We start from the raw sequence: 19137 nt of genomic DNA on the forward strand, positions 1-19137 counted from the left end.
TCTCCAGCACTAGTTACACAACTCTCTAGGCTTTGGCTGGGTTCTGAGGTGAGAGCAACCACAGATGCCATTCACATAATAAAGACATAGAGGCAGAGTGGAAACCCCAAAGGCATCCAGAGGTCTTAGTCCACCTTTGCTGGTTACACTGACCTGGGCCAGGTCATGATTTCTCTCGTCCTCAGTGGTTCCCACATCTGCAAAGGGAGTAGTAATAACTGCTCTATCTACTTCAGCAGGTTCTGAAGCTGGGGTCAGAAAACCTGGACTGGAATTTTAGATCAGCCAGGTAATTATGCTGTTGTTCATTCAAGAAATATTTAATAAACTGTAACAATGTGCTGGGTGCCATTAGGTGCTGGAGAACACGAGGCTTATGGTTCTGCTACTGCAGGCAAAATACTTAATCTCTGAGCCTCAGGATCCTCTTACTGGAGGGCAATTATAGCACATACAGCGTACCTACCTACTTACATAACAATGCATTTGAATGTTCTTCTTAATGTGCTTTGCAGTTATTAGTCTTAGTCGTGTTACTGAATTAGTTAACAAAAGGATTATAACTGAAAAGCTATAATGTAGTTTAATAGCATAAAATGTTTTGGGGATAGGGTTCTTTTTCTTTTTTAATTCATTTTATTGAGATATATTCACATACCATGCAGTCGTACAAAACTAAGTGTACATTCAATTGTTCACAGTACCATTACATAGCTGTGCATTCATCACCAAAATCAATCTCTGACACCTTCATTATCACACACACAAAAATAACAAGAATAAAAATTAAAGTGAAAAAGAGCATTAAAGTAAAAAAGAACACTGGGTGCCTTTGTTTGTTTGTTTGTTTTCCTTCCCCCATTTTTCTACTCATCCATCCATAAACTAGACAAAGGGGAGTATGGTCTATATGGCTTTCCCAATCACATTGTCACCACTCATAAGCTACATTTTTATACAATCATCTTCAAGATTCATGGGTTCTGGGTTGTAGCTTGACAGTTTCAGGTATCCACCACCAGCTACCCCAATTCTTTAGAACCTAAAAAGGGTTGTCTAAAGTGTGCGTAAGAGTGCCCACCAGAGTGACCTCTCGGCTCCTTTTGGAATCTCTCTGCCACTGAAGCTTATTTCATTTCCTTTCACATCCCCCTTTTGCTCAAGAAGATGTTCTCCATCCCACGATGCCGGGTCTAGATTCCTCCCCGGGAGTCATATTCCACGTTGCCAGGGAGATTCACTCCCCTGGGTGTCTGATCCCACATAGGAGGGAGGGTAGTGATTTTACCTGCCAAATTGGCTTAGGTAGAGAGAGAGAGGGCCACATCTGAGCAACAAAGAGGCATTCGGGAGGAGGCTCTTGGGTACAATTATAGGGAGGCCTAGCCTCTCCTTTGCAGCAACAGTCTGGGGATAGGGTTCTTGAACATATTCAGATATTGAACACAGGAACTTGGGCCTCTGGGAATCTAAAATTATTAAGTGCTTCCAGTGTATGTTGATCTATTGGCTACCTGTCCTTGAAAACAGCTTCAAGTTTACAGATTGACCAAGACCTACCCTTGTGAGCTCATCAATGATGTTCTGTTGCTCAATGACTTGAAGTTTTAGAAACTCTGTCTCTTGTTCTTCATTAGCTTGGTCGAGGTCATTCAGAGATTTTAATTTCTTCAGGGGTGGATGGGATGTTATTTTTTCTCTCTGGATTTGAAAAACAAAATTGGATAAGAAGAAAGTATGAGTGGAAGCTTTAAAAATCATAAACTTTAGTTGTTATAAAATATTTGTAGAAACTTTATGAAGCTACAGCTGGATGAGAAAGTATCCTAGCTGGAATACACACACACCAACTAAAACCCTCAAATACATTTTACCTGCTATAGTATGTCCAAATCATTGGGACTGTCTGAAAATCTGTACAGCTGTATCGGAAATCTGTTAAGGAGTACATTGGCATATCACTTGTCCATATATAATGCAAGTGATGGAATCTATTTACCCCTATTATGCAAGACCTTAGATGAGGGAGGAGGGGAACCCTCAGTGCAGTTCTATAATGAGCAGTTAGTGAAACACTTGGAAGGAGGTTTCTGTAGCTGAGGGCTATGTTGAAGCTTTGCTTTCCATTTCTTGTTTTGGGAGAGTGTGCAGATTCCTGGAAGCACTTTTGCTGTTCTGAAAATTTAAAAAAACCCATAAAATTCAGAGCACACAAGCTTCTCAATTTCTTCCTTAAAGGTTCTTGGCTTACATAAGGAAAAATACAAACTTTCATAAATAGCATTGTATTTTTAAAATGAGCTGAGAAAGAACAGTAACTCAGATTATTGGAATAACATCAAGAAGGAAGCTGCAGTTTTGCAGAGGCTATAATACACACCATTTCTGAATTTTCCTTGGTAACAGCTTTTAGTTTCTCTTCCATGCGCTGCAAAGACACCACCAGCTCGTCGTTTCTCTTGGCGAGGCACTTATTCCTTTCCAGGAGGGGTTTACATTGTTTTTCAGTTTCTCGCACGCGTTTTAACTGAGAAGAAATAAGTTGCAATTTGTTGTTCCTTGTGTTTCAGGGTGGGGGAAGGCTTGAGAGGGGGTAGAGGGAATAAACTGGTCGGGGAGAAAGCCACTGGGTCCACCCTTCATGTGTTTCACTACGTGTACCAGGACTGGCCACTGACATTTCAATCCTTCCTTTAACATAATGATTGCTTTGTTTTCAGTTTCCTGTACTCTAACATCTTTTCATCATAGAGTTCATAACCATATATCAATATATTACCTGAAAGAAGTGCTGAAGAGATAGTGGTTTTGGAAAGTCTCAGTAAGAGTAATTGCCCTTTTTGCTCCCCCATGCCTTCCCCACCTGCTACCAGCTATGCTCAGCACCTCATAGCTCACACGTGCTCTTACTTCTCCTACCAGGAATGACCTCTCATTGCCTCAGACAGGCAAAGAAGCTCATCCGAATCTACACCGCCTCTAAGTAATACAACCAGGACCTGAATCTAAGCCTTGTCTCCAAAGCCCATCCTTTCCACCAGAGATTCTGCTAAGTCTCCAGACTCAGACCTGCAACTCTCATGCTTTGAAAACAGGTAATGTCTATTGAAGCTGACTATGTGCATGCCCTACGATCCAGTGATTTTACTCTCTCATATATTCCCACCAGAAAGGAACATTTTTTTTTCTTGTTTTTACTAACAGACATGTAGCCACACCATTCTTAACAGCTCTAAACTAGAAACTATAAATATCGATTAACAACATAATGGATAAATATATTGTGGTATATTAATTGAATACTATAGAGTAATGAAAATGAATGAACTGCTACACACAACACAACACATGACTCTCACAAACAATGTTGAGGAAAAGAGTAAATATCATATGATTCCATTTACCTGGAGTTTTAAAAATGGCAACACAATTCTATGGTGATGGGAGAAGGATGATGATCAGGGAGGGGTCATAATAAGGGGAGGCTCTGAGATGCTGATAATCTTCCATTTATTGATCTGGGGGGTGGTTATACAGCAATATCACTTTGTGAATATTTACTGAGCTGTACCTTTATGATATGTGCACTTTTCTCTATTATGTGATCCTTCTATAAATATACTTAACAAAAATATAAAATAAAGACATTCTGATTATAACTCACCAATTCATTTCGTTCATCTCCAAGGAGTGTATTCCTGTCTTCTAATTTTCTTATAGTGGCATTCAATTCAGCTATTCTCTTTTGATTTCTCCTCAAGTCCTACACATGAAAATTAAATGAGTATTTCTTCAATAACACTTTTTGCGAAGTTTTGGAATACCATTCATAAAAGCACTAGGCCCAATTCTCTTCATTTGGCTCATGAGGTGAGAAAAAAAATTCTCTTATTCAGAGAAGAGTCAATATCTGCCCTCTTCTATCTCCCAATATTCACCCCTTGGGTTTAAGACCAAGCCTGGCTGAAATCACAAACGAATTCCATGTAGCAGCTACTCCCCAGAGCCGGGATTCCTGGCAAGGGGTGTCGGGAGGTGGGGGTAGGCAGAAGGTTGGGTCAGCTTATCAGAACTGTGAGACCAAGTCATGTTGTGATTATATCAGGTTCGGGGAGCATCTCCTGTGCCATGGCTGTGCAGTGCTTTCCACGGCTTAGACAGCTGTCCTGCTATCACACCTAGCCACAGTGGGAACAGAGCAGGAAGGTAGGAATGGGCTTTACAAATTCCCGTACACTCCTGAAGAAAAAGCTCAGAGTGAGAGGGCAGTGCCTTACTTTCATGCATAAAAGATAACATTTTATAGGAGAGCTTTCATCAGTATGTTTTGCACAGTGCAACTGGATTTCCCAATGGCAGAACTGCCATGGGTCATCTTCTGCACAGTAGTCACGGCTTAATTCTCTCCTCTAGAGTCCATATAGCCATTATCAGACACTTGCAATTCTGCTATCATCTTACATTTTGATAGTGCTATACTGCTGACAAAGCAGTTTCATGTATATTAAATCCCTGGACTCACAATATCCTGGAGGACTCAGCCAAACAGTTATGATTCAGGAAGGTCATAACTTCAAGTTCTCCACAGCTAATATAAAAAAATCAATAACTAATATGCATTGAATGCTTAGCTATGTGCCAGACAGTGTGCTTGAATGAAATGAAGTTTACATTTCATCTGTTCTCATCCTTAGACCAGACTTACTGGTATCACAATCGCTCTCATTTGATAGAGGAAGAAACTCAAAGTGGAGATGTGATTTGCCTAAGGTCACACTGTTAGTAAATGGCACATCCAGGATTTTAACCACAGGGTCTTTCTCTAGGAGCCCGTTCTCCTGACGATATGCTAGATTGCAGGTGAGTGTGAGTGACACAACTAAAAACTTATGTCTGCTAATTCCTAGTTCAGACCTCTTTCTACCACCTACTGGCATATATGTATATATCCATCCTAAATATCAATTCATGGATTATTCATTACTCAGTTCTAAGTAGTACTTTGGAATCATCTCTGTTACTAAATAATAAATTTCCATCTTTTTAGCAGCTAAATAATTTGAAACATGTAAGATGTAATAGTCAACCATAAACAAGCCCATTTCTTTCGTTGTACTTCTGAAAGTAGTTTCTCATAAAAATGATGAAAATCCAGGGAAATAAGAGACATGTTCAATCAGACTAGAAGCTTTCAGATGATGATAATAAATGGTTTAGTCTTTCATATGATGAAACATTTTGACCTGCACAGATGATAACCATGTTTACCAAACTTTCAACCCAATTTTTCGCACAAGGGAAAAATTACCAGTCTTGCCAAAGGCAAAGTATGTTCATCTAATTTAAGATTCTTACTATCTTTGGATAGTTATTGCTTGGCTAGAAAAGTTCCATGAAGGATTTAAAGAGATCTGTAATTCTCTTGTGATCTGCTAACGCAGGGCTGACCACTTTGTTGTCTCTGAGTTTAGAAAAGCCTGTTCCCAAGATACCACCTGGTTTTATAGTAGGAGCTAGAATTGATTTCTCTGTAGTAAACAGGAAAAGAGCTTAAGTGAAAAGTAAAACTTGGGGGCTAAATAAAATATGACTCCTGAGTTCTTAACTTCAATTTGAATAGACTTACAGGACTGCTGCAGTGTTCAGAGCCATCTCCTGCCCTTCCCGGAATTTCTCGTTTTGGACTGCTCATATTACACTCGGCCTCCTTCACCAGAAAGAGTTGTTCATCCAAAGCCTCCTTCTGCAGTTGGAGTTTCTGTACATAGCCTGTCTGGGTCTCCAGTTCCTTTTCCAGGGAAAAGATGATCCTGTCCTTGGCTTTGATTTCATCCATCTGAATCAGATAAGACCCAGGACATTTTATTTAACAATGCTGCAAAGAAATATATTTTTAAATGGTATGAGTTTAACTTCTTTCTGCTGATTGATACAGGGAAAAAACCATGAACAAGACAAGTGTTGTTCTTTTAAAAAGGCAACATTATGTAATGAAGTACTACCTTAGGCTAATTAGGTGTCAAAGAGAGCCTTTTCTTTTTTTCTCTCATATATCCTAGGTAGATCTTTTTATAAAATAGATTGTTTGAAATGGTCTGGGTTGGTTGCATAGGGAAAGAAAAAGTTTACTTTCAAATAGGTCATTGGTTAATAAAGAGAGATTTTAAATATTCTGCTACAATGTTTCCCAGTACAGTTATTGATGTTACCTCTTCTTCGGGAGAATGGGCATTTGAGTTCCGTTCAAATAGCAACTGCTACTCTGATCAGGTCATTTGTAACTGAAAAAACTGAGGGCTTCTCAGGAACCTGATCATTTCCTAAGGTCAATGTTTGCATTCAGGCCAGTGAATGTAGAGGGAATGCATCTTCCATGGTTCATGTTATATAAGCTCTTTTCATTCTCATTCATATTTCAAAGCAACTGGTTCTTACCAACCACTGTAATATTACTCTTAGAGTATCACAGTAGCAACTAGCACATGGATGGAAAATACCTAGTAATATTAGCTATTATTTCCCCTCCCACATCTGTGGGACACATTTATCAATTTCAACACTTACTTCTGTTAAGCCTGGACATGTCTTCAGAATCATTCTCAACTGAGGGCCAAAGGCATTTGATACCAATTGATCTGAGTTCCATTGGACTGAAAGCTTTTGGCCATCTCTGGACTAGAGGACTAATGAAGTGAAGATTTGTGAACAATTATTGAAGATTGCATAGCCACCACAGGATAAGACCTTTCTTCTTATTTCATTTTATTCTATGTAAATATTCAAAATGGAGTTAGAGAAAAGATACCTAGTACAAACAATATTATACTGTCTCTTGTTATAAAAATGTATCCTCTTATACAAGAAATCATTCTCTATACTTTCTTTGCTGTGTTCTTTATACCACAAAAAAATTAGGGATAGATATTACTCTGCATAATCATATACTATGCACATGTTAATATCTGTGAGCCATTGCCTCCAAGTCAGTTGATTAAATTTTAAGTCAATTTTGGGAAGGCAGGATCCTGTAGCATTACCTCAGAGAGGAATCAAACATTGTCCTATTCATTGTCTTTAGTCTCCATTTCCTTACAGGAGACTTGGGTTCAGTATTGTTCTTAATTGAGCAGCACATTCATTTGTCAGACCAGTCATCTCTAGTGTTATCTACGGTTTACAATAGCCCCAGATGCTGCATGTTCCTAGTTGGTTATGAGGCATCCTACCTAACTGAACTTGCTAGGAAATCACTCTATTACTGATCATATAACCACCCTCATCATCATCATAACTAAAATTTATTGATTTTTTACTATCTTCAAGGCATTATACTCAGAGCTTTACATGCCTTATCTCCTTGTACAGCAATCCTATTAAGTAGATTCTGTTATTACTATCTTACAGATGATAATTAGGGTTAAAAACTTGACTTGGTCATAGTCATGTGGCTAATAGTGGTGGAGCTTGATTTTTAATTCAATATTATGACTCTATGGCCACTCTGTTAGCCACCCAAACTACTCATACACTCCTGGCATTTCCTAAAGTGGTTTTCTGTGTAATATCTGGTAAGCAATATTGAAAAGGCTCTATTGTATAGTGGCCTATTGCATGGACTCTAGATTCAAAATATGGAAAATCTACCAAACACTAGAATCTAGATCTTAGATGGGAAGGAGTACATACCAGAATTCTTTAAGGGACTTTTAAAACAAAATGGCTCCCATTTCTCTCCCTTCCAGTTCCAAAAAGGGAGCTGGGGTTGGGGATAGAAGCAGAGTAAGAATAGGGAGAAGATAAAGACAACTACTTGTCTATTACTGAACACTTCCAGTTTTTGAACCACTCTTCTGGCAGCTTAGTATTTTGCATTGCTATTAAGTGGATTTTTTTTTGTCTACTTCAGCAATGTGCTAATGAAAGGAAGGTATGGGAAAAAATTACAGATCAACAAGTGGATAAATCTGTAGATTTTACATGGAAAATCAGCATCAAACAAAAATATTCAATGCAAGGCTCTCTTTTCATTTCCCTACCTGCTGATTCCATAGTTCACGATCCTGATTCCTTCTTCACCAGCCGCTGTCTTTTTAAAGGCCAAAAGCAGGGCAGCGGCCAGTGTTTCTGCACTGCATTTGGTCTTCATTGTCAACAAGTGCAATAAAATGAATTGCAGATAAAGAATCAGGAAAGTGTGGCAAAACAACATTTTACAGTCACACTGTAACTCAGTACAAAGAAAATTACACTTGTTTAGCTATTAAAAATATTCTATGGTAACCATTTTTTACTTAAAATTTACTTAAAGATATTGTCCAAGGAGCATCATTGGAATTCTTAGAAAATAACTGCTTAAAAGTCTGCAGACACAAGAGGAAATGTGGATATTTTCCTTAAGAAATATTATTTTTAGAGAAGCATAAAGTATATTCTAAGTGATGAAGGTTAATCTGATTTACTTCTGCCAAGATATAACAAATGCTAAACATTCTGAATGTAGATGATTTTAAAGATTTCTTCTAAAATAATTGGACAAAGTCAACCTAGGATTCTATAGCTCTCAGATGATAGTTATATTTGTTTGATTTTTAAGCACCGTGAGAGACCTATGTGGCTTTGGTGATACATCTTAAAAGGAACAACCCAACTCTGTGGGGGCTGAGATGTCTTAGAAATTGGAATAGCAAAAAAGCAACTTACTAATGACACCCAATTTAAAACTTTTAACGACCCTGTTTTAGAGGTTTATTTTGGGAAAGAGATCTTCTATTTTTAAATTGACTATAAATGTCATTTTATTTATGAATTTTATAGCTGTGTCTGGCTTTCAGACTTTGTTCCTAGAAAGAATGAAGAATCACTCTGTTCCATGTGGCTACCATTTTCAGATACCATGAAAGTCTTAGGAGGAACTTTCCCTACAAAAGAGAAAACCCAGTAACACTTCATAAATGCAGAGCCTCCAAGAACATGCTAACTTTGGAAGAGTTCATAGTTTAGATTATTTTTATAGACTAGAAAACAGGAATCACTGAATTGATACCCTCCAAATATGTGGGGCTGAGAGAACACAGTTTTTATGAGAAAGGTAATTCTAAATTTTTAAAATTATACAGTTCCAATTCTGGCCTAGTTATGTATTTCTATCTGTCCATCTATCCACACCAATCTTTGTCTATCATCTATCTACTCATCTTTATCAGTCTATCTGTCATCTACCTATCTATATATCCATCATCTACTTACCTACCTACCTACCTACTTAGCCACCTCTCTTGCACTTTGGATGGAGTACGAGACAAAAGGTGGGCACTGCTTATAATACACTTACAAGAAAACACTTGAGAAAGCAAACCCCATGGAGAGAGGAAACCTCCAAAAAGAATGTTTCTGCAGTGGTCTGATGAGATTACTAACCAGCCTCCGAATATCCCTCTCCGACTCCCACTTGATCTTGGAGATGGCTTCCTGGTGGGACTGATGCTCACTTCTAAGGTCCCCCGCCTTAATTTTATCCGCTTGGATCATGTTGTTCAGAGCCTCGTCCACCTGCTTCTTGGCAGTTTTCAGGTCCGTAATTTCCTGTAAGAGCTTAAGACGCTCTGCATCAAATAGTTTCCGGGCCTCCTCCCGGGCCTCAATGGTGAGCGCTGTCCTTACTTTGTCACTGCTGCCATCCCGGAGAGCACACAGAGCCGACTTGAGCCTCTGGATCTCTCCATCCCGCAACTTCACTGTCCTTGACATTTCCTGCTCGTGCTGCTTGATGAGATTCTCCCTCACGGCCTGCAGCTCCTTCATCTTCTCCTCATGGAGCTTGGTTTTGAGTTCCGTCACCAGGACCGTGTGCTTGCGCTGCTCCAGCTCACGAATCCTCTTTGCTTCTTGGGTTTTCTCTCTTTCAAGCTTAGACACCTACAAGCAGAGAGGGGAAAGGATGAAAAGAAATAAGCCTCAAAGGAAGGGTATACTCCCAGGCAGGATTTGCAGCTTAGGACATGCTTGGGGTAACTGTGATCTCGTAAATCCTCATCTCTTTACAAACTCCTGGCCACTGTGTGCTCAGAGGGAAAGGAACCATAGGCTTTGCAGCTGGGAATAAAGTGTGTGAAATGAGGAAATACCTAAGGATGAATATATTACTTTGTTCAGACAATATTTGATGTTTTGGGCCTTACTACTCAATGTGTGGTCTGCAGATAAGCAGCACTGGCATCATCCAGGAGCTCATCAGACATGTGGAATCTTGGGCTCCACCTGGACCTAAGAAATCAAAATGTGCATTCCCTAGGCAATAGGTATACACATTAAAATTAGACACGTTTGCTTTAATGGTTTTCAACTTTGTGGGGAAGAGTTCAAAACAGATCACCTGAATTGTTTTTTGGAATACACATCCCTAGCCAGATCCAAACTGATAACTGTGGGTGTTCAGGACAGCTCATGTTTGATATTTTGATCAGGCTAATAAATTAGTACCAAAATTATACTGTAGACTATTTGGAAGAGAAGATGCTGCTGCAAAGAGGATGAAGATGGTTGCTATAGACTCAACCTCACCTCTCCTGGTGGGAGCAACTTAGTGCCATCTCTAAGTTTTACACACCACCCTCAGCCAAAAAAAAAAAAATGCTTTGGGTTTCATTGGAAGTTTAGTGACTATTTATTTCTGCATGTTCCATGGAAGTCTCTTTGTACCCCTCCCCACTCCCATCCTTAAACCCCACAGCCAACACTCCAGGTAGTGAATAAAGTAACCTTTCAGGAATTCTGGTAAAGCAAGCTTCTGTGTTTTGGTGTATTTCCAGTGATAATATGAGACTCTTTTTAGATGAGCAGTGGCCTTGCTTTAATCTGGCTGTGAGTCAGCCTCTGATTCAGTAGGTCAGGGTGAAGCTCTGGCATTCAGAGCTTGAAAAAGCCTCTCAGGTGATCCTGTTCCATCATCTTCTTTCCCCCAGCTCATCTCTGCTACTTGTCTTTCTCCCTCCCTCCCTCCCTCCCTTCCTCTCTCTCTCTCTCTCTCTCTCTCACACACACACACACACACACACACACACACACACCCCACATATCATAATCTGGAAAAAGGGAAGAACTGGGAAGGCTTCAGGTGTCATATCTAGTTAAATCTCTACCATTTGTAAAACTGGATGTTAGACCAAATGATCGCTAAAGGCCTTTCAAGCTGAAAAATTTTAAGATTTAAGCTCCCTTTTGAAACGATCCTAATTATAATGTGAAGTGCCTGAGATGGTACTTACCTTAATAGATTACCTACCTTAAGTCAGAACATTATTTTCTAGGTCCATATAACATTTTATGCATTTTTCATTTTTAAAGTATAGCAATTATTCCCATGATGGTTATTCTAAAAGTGTTTAGGGCATATGAAGACTTGGCAAAACAAGCAGCCTGGCATCCTGTTGTCTGCTCTCACCTCCAGTTTAGTCTAAGGCCCCTTCCCGGGATGCCCATTCTTTCTTACGCTCTAGAGCTGCTCTGTCCAATAACCATGGTCACTAGCCACATGTGGCTATTGAGCACTTGGAATGTGGCAAGTCTGAACTGAGATTTGCTGTAAGATGTATTAAGATGTAAGTGAAAAGTATGCACCGGATTTCAAAGACTTAGCATATAACAAAGAATGTAAAATATCTCAATAATTTTTATATTGATTACATGTTGAAATTATAATATTTTGAATAAATTTGATTAAATAAACTATATTACTAAAATTAATCCTGTTTCTTTTTACTTTTTAAAATTAAGGCTATAAGACAGCTTGCACTCCCTTTATCCAGTGCATGGACAGATGAGTGGAAAAATGGGGACAAAAATTAGATGAAGAATAGGGTAGAATGGAAGGGATGAAAAGAGTTAGAGGTTCTTTTTTGCTTTTATTTTTATTTTGGAATAAGGAAAAGGTTCAAAAATTGATTCTGGTGATGAATGCATAGCTGTATGATAGTGCTATGTATAACTGTACACTGGATGACTGTAGGGTGTTTGAATATATCTCAAACTGTATTTAAAAAAAGTAAATGAACAAGGGGGGAGGAAGGGAATGGGATGTTTTGGATGTTCTTTTTCATTTTCATTTTCATTTTATTTTTTGGAGTAATGAAAATGTTCAAAGTTTGTGGTGCTGAAAGCACAACTGTATGATGATACTATGAAACACTGTACACTTTGAATGATTGTATGTTATGTGATTATATCTCAATAAAATTGCAAAAAAAGAGAGAAAAAAGTAAGGTTACAAGAAATTTTAATATCACATATATGGCCTGCATTAGTGGCTAGCATACTGTTTCCATAGAACAATGTCACTCGATAGTGCTCAGAAGTTCATTTAACGTGAACCCAGCTTTCCCTACACTACTGCCGATATTCTTTTAATAAAACTCAGTTCTAATTTTATTTACATGCTTGCTCAAAAACCACCAAGGGCTCCCTAATGCTGTCGAATAAAATCCCAATACCTTCACTCCATTTCTACCTCTCACTCTACCTCTCCTCACCCACACCCCATACCAGGCTCAGAGGACCTTGCTATTTCGCAGCATGCCCTGCATCTTTGTTCCTGCATGTCTGCAGTTCCCTCTTACTGAAACACCCTTTCCTCAGCTCCACCTTTTGAGATTCTCTCATTCTTCATGGCCTAGCTGGATACCACCCTCTCCTGTCACACTGCTCTTAATCACCCAGAACAAAGTTCATTTCTTCTGCCTCTGTCATCTTGGTGTACTTGCTAACACCTCCTTACATGTCATTTCCACATTTTTCTTTATGCTATGAATTTTTGCACACTTGTCCTTTCTCACTACTTTCCAAAGTAGAAACCTCTTGAAGGCCACTGCTGAGCCATGTTCATCTTAGAATACCCAGTGGTTCTCAACACAACACATGATAAAAAGCATGGTCAAATTACAGAATGTATGCTAATAAGTTTGTGACTAGACCCTTAACCAGAGGCAAGACTAATATATAACATAAGCTATTGTATAGTTTAGAGAACACATGCTTGTAGGGGTTACCCACAACAGCCCTTCATCCACCTCTTCCCTGTTTAAAACAACAATAACAACATACAACAAAAACACCCTAACATATAAGAACGTCCACTTTTCCTCTGCTTGATGTTTCTCTCAGTGCTTCAGTGAAGACAACCAATATCTTTCCATTTTTCTGGAATAAACATACATGGGAATCTTCTGGACCAGGGACTGAAAAACTACAGCCTGTGGGCCAAATCTGGTATATCCTTGTTTTCATGAATGAAGTTTTATTGGCATACAGCCACACTCATTTTTTATGTATTTCCCCATGGCTGCATTTGTTTTACAATGGCAGGGCTGAGTAGTTGCAAAAGAGAATGTCTGGCCGACTAAACCTAAAATACCTGCTATCTTGTCTTTTAGAGAAAAGTTTGTTGATCCCTGTTCTGGATGGCTCATTTTCATTGGAGGAGGGGCTTTATAGTTCATTGATTTAGAAACTCTGATCCTTTACCTTCCATATAGGACTTTGGAAGGGTACTGTAGCTTACGTTATATGAACTTTAACTAGATACTCAGCAAATACTTTGTGAGTCACCTTCAAATCCAGCAGCATGAATTTACATAAGGCTTTTGGAACCATATCATGACAACAAGGGCTGCAGGGTAACAAGTTATTAGGGGGAATAATAGCAATTCTTTTTTGGAACAATGAAAAACTGTAGTAAAAATGGACAAAGGATAAGAAGCTCTGGATTTACATTTTGATTTCCCCATCTTCTATCTCTAAGAAACTTGCTTTATATTTCTTTGGATATTTGATACACTTGAAAATGCCTATAACAGAGCTATTTGTAGGATTAAATTAGATAGTACATGGGAAAATATCTTGAACTTTAAAGTACTATGAAATATACGGTAGTATTGCTGGATATAAGAGGAGATGTCCATTGATCTGAAATTATTTGTGTAAAATTCTCTGGGGTGTATTCAATTTTATTTCTCTTGGTGAGTCTGTCATTTCTCCAAAATTATAAACATTAATCTCTTGTGAGTAATTTAGAGGGGAGATGTACAGGAAGAAAAAAGTGAGAGTATAGGTATATGGGAAATATATTCCAGCCCAAAGACAAAAACATATACAAACACTGGTCTGCTCATTCATCAATTAAAAGAATCCATAGAAACCAAAGGGAAGTCCAAAGGAATTGAAATATGTTTGACAATTTTCATGTCTACTTATTTGGTTGTCATGGAAACTGGCATTTTTTGCAGAATTTCTAGGTATGACTTTTTTTTTTTAAGCTTGGAAGAAGAGGTTCACCATGAAAGAGAAACAAAGGATGTGACTGGCATTTACTCAGGGAAAAAAAAGAGCCAAAACAATTTTGTAGTAAAATCATTTGATTGTACCATTAAGGAAATAGCTTTGCTTATCCTACCATAAATAGAGAATGGATATACAAAAAGATGAAGAGCTACTCCTGAGTAACAATGAAAAATATGAAGTGATAATACTTTGAAATGGAGATAAATTATTTAGGAAAAGAAAGAAATCACCATTGATTAGTGGAGATGTTTTATGGAGAAACATTCAGCTCAATCACATAATTGTTAGCATTTAACACAGACTTACTGCGAATGAGGCACCTTTCTAAATGCTTTAAACCTATCAGTACATTTAAAGTACTTTCTTTTTGGCATCTCTATAATGTAGTTTGTATTTGTATCATCCAAATTTCAGAAAAGAAAACTGAGGAACAATCTCTACATAAGCATAACATAACAAAGAAGGTCTATTAAAGTAGAACCTGGGCTTTGGAGCCAGATCAGGGTCAGATCCCACATCTTCTTATTAGCTCTGAAAACTTGGGAAAGTTCTTCACCTCTCTCAGTCTCAATTTTCTCATTTGTAAAACAGGGTTTGTGTTATCAGTTGAATTGTGCCACCCCCCAAAAAAGATATGTTCATGTCTTAACCCCAAGTCCTGTGAATAAGACTCCAGTTGGAAAGAGGGTCTTTGAAGATGTGAATAGGTTAAGATGAGGCCAAACTGGATTAGGGTGGGCACTAATAAAATGTGACTGGTGTCCTATAAGCAGAGCAGAAGAGACAGACACAGGAGAAGTTCATCATGTAAAGACGGAGGCAGGGTCTGGAATATCACACAGAAGCCAAAGAACACCAACCATTGCTGGCAAACATTTGAAGCTAAAAGGAGCAAGGGAGAATTCTCCTCTACAGGTTTCAGGGAAAGCTTGGCCCTGCCGACACCTTGATTTCAGACTTGAAAATGTGAGACGATACATTTCTGTTTTTAAACCGCCTAGTTTGTGGTACTTTGTTATGGCAGCCCTGGGAAAGTAAGACAGTTGGTCATGTCATTTACATGGGGCTATTGTGAGGACTGACAGATAATGTATCAAAAGCCCTTTGGAAGGAATGCATGCTAGATTAACAATTATTAATACATGATAGATATTATAATATTGACTTTGATGAGCATTATTTTAATATATTGATATTGTATTTTACAGAGATAATTTAATCCATCTAACATAATATAAAAATATAATTACCCATATTATTGTGATAAGATTAATACATTGCTATTATTATAAGATTGCAACAACTATTTTTCTAACAGAAAGAGATGTTCAGTGCTAAAAATTGGTTTCTTCAGTATGTATTAAGTAACCTGGAAGGCAATGGAGTATGTCTAAGCATAAGGAGTGGGTATGGGGTAGGACAGGGCAAAGAGATGAGCAGTCAACGGGGCTTCAAATTACGTAGTTACAAAATTTCTTCTACCCCAGAGGTCTATGAAAAAATGTCATAGGGAATATTTAATCCTCCTGGGGAAAGCTTACAGTTATGATAGAAGGAAGAGGATTAATGCCTATCCCATAAAGGCCTTGCATTGCATTTTTCTTTTCTGTCCTAATTCTAATCTGGTCTTTGGAAAATGTCAGTGTAAATTCTGCATCAAGATGGTGATAATTTGAGATTCAATGTGACCTTAAAATCCAAGATCAAAAACTGGGCAGCCCAGTCAAAGGTAAGCAGAGGGTTGAGAGGTTATCAAGGCAAGACAAGTTAACATAAGCTTTGGCTTGGATTATCTGTATTGGATGTCCTAGGAGTTCTAAACTCACAACAAGCTGGCAGGGATTTCCAAAGGAGCTAAACACTTCTCAAAGAGATGTGAAAGAAGAAAAAGCTACCACTGTTGGATGGTTGCTTATAAGGGAAATCACCTGGGGAACCACAAAGGATTATATGGTTTAACTTCTGGCTTTCTGCCACTTATACTTCCTGAAAACAGTACTAAGGGTGCAGAAAGCAAGAAATACCCCAGTCCAAATTTGGGCTGGTGATTCTGGGAACAGTCACTTGAATAGAGAGATGGTTGGCAAATTCTGAGAGTACTCTAGAGGCCACAGAGCTCAGCAGAATAATATATATGCAGCATGTTTTGATCGCCAACAATTTGACTCCTCCTCTAAGTTAGACTGAATCACATCTCCTATGACAAAGACATGTTCAAGTCCTAACCTCCAGACCTGTGGGTGTGAACTCATTTCTATATGGGATCTTTGCAGCAGGGTGGGCCTTAATCCAATATGACTGGAGTCCTTTTCAGCAGAGGAAATTTGGACACAGAAGTCAGTAGAAGCCAGAGAAGTAGGCCCGGGGAGACAGATCACCATGTGACAGTGGCAGAGACTGAGCTACCACCAGGACGCTATAGATTTTGGAGAAAGCGTGGCCTGCCAACACCTTGATTTTGGACTTAACTAGCTTCCAAAACTATGAGACAATAAATTCTCTCTTTTTTTAAGCCAACTAGTCTGTAGTATTTGTCATAGTAGCCCCGGTAAACTAAAACATCCTCTCACTGTGTCACTAGAACAAATGAATTAAAACTCTTTGAACCTCATTTTCTTCCTCAGTAAAATAAGATTAGTAATAGCGCTCTGCCTTTAGCCCAGGCTTGCTGTGATTATTGTGAAGATTGGTATGAGTGTTTTGCAATCTGAAGGGCTCTTCCTATGGTGGAAGCTCCTAGTTGACTATCACTGCTACCACCCTTGATACTCTCTTCTCCCCTACGTCTCCTGATGTGGCTCTCCCTATGCCTTCCCACTGTCATTATGCCCACACTGTTCACTGCAACCGCATTCTAGCTCTGAGGAAGAGTATGAACACTGGAGGATTGGGTGGGTGGATTCCACACCTCACAGCAATCCCTGGTGCGTTCCTTCATGTTGAGCAGCTGATCACTGCCTCACTGTGTCCACAAAAGAGACAAACAGGAAAAAAACAAAGCTTAATGGCTCAGAGTGCTGGTTCAAGAAGAAGACAGAGTTGGGTGGAAATCCTTTCTTCACCTGAGCCTGAGAGTCCCTATCTAAATAAATAATATAATATTACTTATGCCATGGTGCTGTGGGAAATTTTTACAAAAAGAAGCACATAAGTTCATCACTGGGCACCTCCTATAAGCCAGGTGGTTTTCCAAGCACTGGGGACACGCGGTGAACCAGATATGGTTGCCTACTCATGAGAAGCTTCCATTTTATTGAGGTGGGGACAACAGGCAATAAACAAGAAAATAAATATACAAGATACTTCAGACAGTACAGAGTGCTGTGACAAAAACATAACAGCGTAATGTGATGGAGTAAATGGAATAGGGTGCACAGGTGGTCAGGGAAGGGCTGGGACCTGAAGGAACCTGAGAACTATCTCAACAAAGGAAGAGCTAGAGAAGCCAGTCACCTTTCCTAACTAATCCCATTCATTTTGGAAGGATCTTAGCTCTCCTAACTCCAATCCACCTATTTTACAGTTGTGACAATGAAGGCCCAGAGAAGACAAGGTCATAGAGCACAAAGGCAAGGTCCCAGGTGTCCTTGCCCCACTTGTGCTCTTTCTTCTCTACCATGGGCCTCAATTTCCATAATTCCACCCTCTCAGCCCTCTCCTTACCTCCTTATCTTTTTTTTTTTTTAAATTCAGTTTTATTGAGATACATTCACACACCATACAATCATCCACAGTATACAATGAACTGTCCACAATATGATAACATAGTTATGCGTTCATCACCACAATCTATCTCGGAACATTTTCCTTACATCAGAAAGAACCAGAACAAGAATAAAAAATAAAAGTGAAAAAAGAACACCCAAATCATCCCCCCCATCCCACCCCATTTGTCCTTTAGTTTTTATCCCCATTTTTCTACTCATCCATACACTAGATAAAGGGGGTGTGATCCACAAGGTCTTCACAATCACACTGTCACCCCTTGTAATCTACATTATTATATAATTGTCTTCAGGAGTCCAGACTGCTGGGTTGGAGTTTGGTAGTTTCAGGTATTTACTTCTAGCTATTCCAATACATTAAAGCCTAAGTGGTGTTATCTATATAGTGCATAAGAATGTCCACCAGAGTGACCTCTCGACTCCACTTGAAATCTCTCAGCCACTGAAACTATTTCGTCTCATTTTGCATCCCCCTTTTGGTGAAGAAGATACTCTCAGTCCCATGATGCCAGGTCCACATTCATCCCCAGGAGTCATATTCTGCGTTGCCAGGGAGATTTACAACCCTGGGAGTCGAGGCCCAAGTAGGGGGGATTACCTCCTTATCTCAATCTACTTATCAGTGCCTGGCAAATCTTTTATATTAATTTCTTCCCACTAGAAGTCAAATGTGTCTAATATTTCTGTTTCACTTCCCTGCCATGGAAATGCATATATCTATGGGAGAAGGATATGAATATGTCCCCATCACCTTCCTACTATGCACACACCTCCATTCTCTGTTTGACATGTGCATTAAAGTGTAAAGAAAACAAGCTCTGACATTCTCTCTTCCTCTGCCTAAAGTATGCATTTTTCCAGACCTTCACATTTTCAAGAGCAGAGGCTTTCAAGGAGAGGGAAGGAGAGTTGGAGATCCAGTTCTGCTACCTGCTAGAATGCGATACTGGGTGACTTTCTCTACCTTACTGAGCCTCCATTTCCTCATCTGCAAAATGGGGATAACAACAGTGCTCCCATAAGAGGGTGGTGGTGGGGGTAAACTGAGAAAACTGCATTTAAATAATTAACATGGTTGACA

The 19137-nt window shown here is 39.1% G+C and overlaps 1 protein-coding gene across 4 annotated transcripts in view; it reads right to left on the bottom strand.

The window, feature by feature from the left end:
• Nucleotides 1-19137, bottom strand: part of JAKMIP2 (janus kinase and microtubule interacting protein 2) — a 177672-nt gene that overhangs the window by 51698 nt on the left and 106837 nt on the right. For all 4 annotated transcript variants that reach the window (XM_037801884.1, XM_037801883.1, XM_037801881.1 and 1 more), the window contains exons 3-7: nucleotides 9418-9915; nucleotides 5627-5836; nucleotides 3665-3763; nucleotides 2381-2527; nucleotides 1561-1701 (exon numbers count right to left, since the gene is read on the bottom strand). In XM_037801884.1, coding sequence (XP_037657812.1) covers nucleotides 1561-1701; nucleotides 2381-2527; nucleotides 3665-3763; nucleotides 5627-5836; nucleotides 9418-9915 — 1095 coding nt within the window. The remainder of the gene's footprint in view (nucleotides 1-1560; nucleotides 1702-2380; nucleotides 2528-3664; nucleotides 3764-5626; nucleotides 5837-9417; nucleotides 9916-19137) is intronic.

Source organism: Choloepus didactylus, chromosome 13, assembly GCF_015220235.1.
Source record: "Choloepus didactylus isolate mChoDid1 chromosome 13, mChoDid1.pri, whole genome shotgun sequence".
NCBI classification, from domain to species: domain Eukaryota; kingdom Metazoa; phylum Chordata; class Mammalia; order Pilosa; family Megalonychidae; genus Choloepus; species Choloepus didactylus.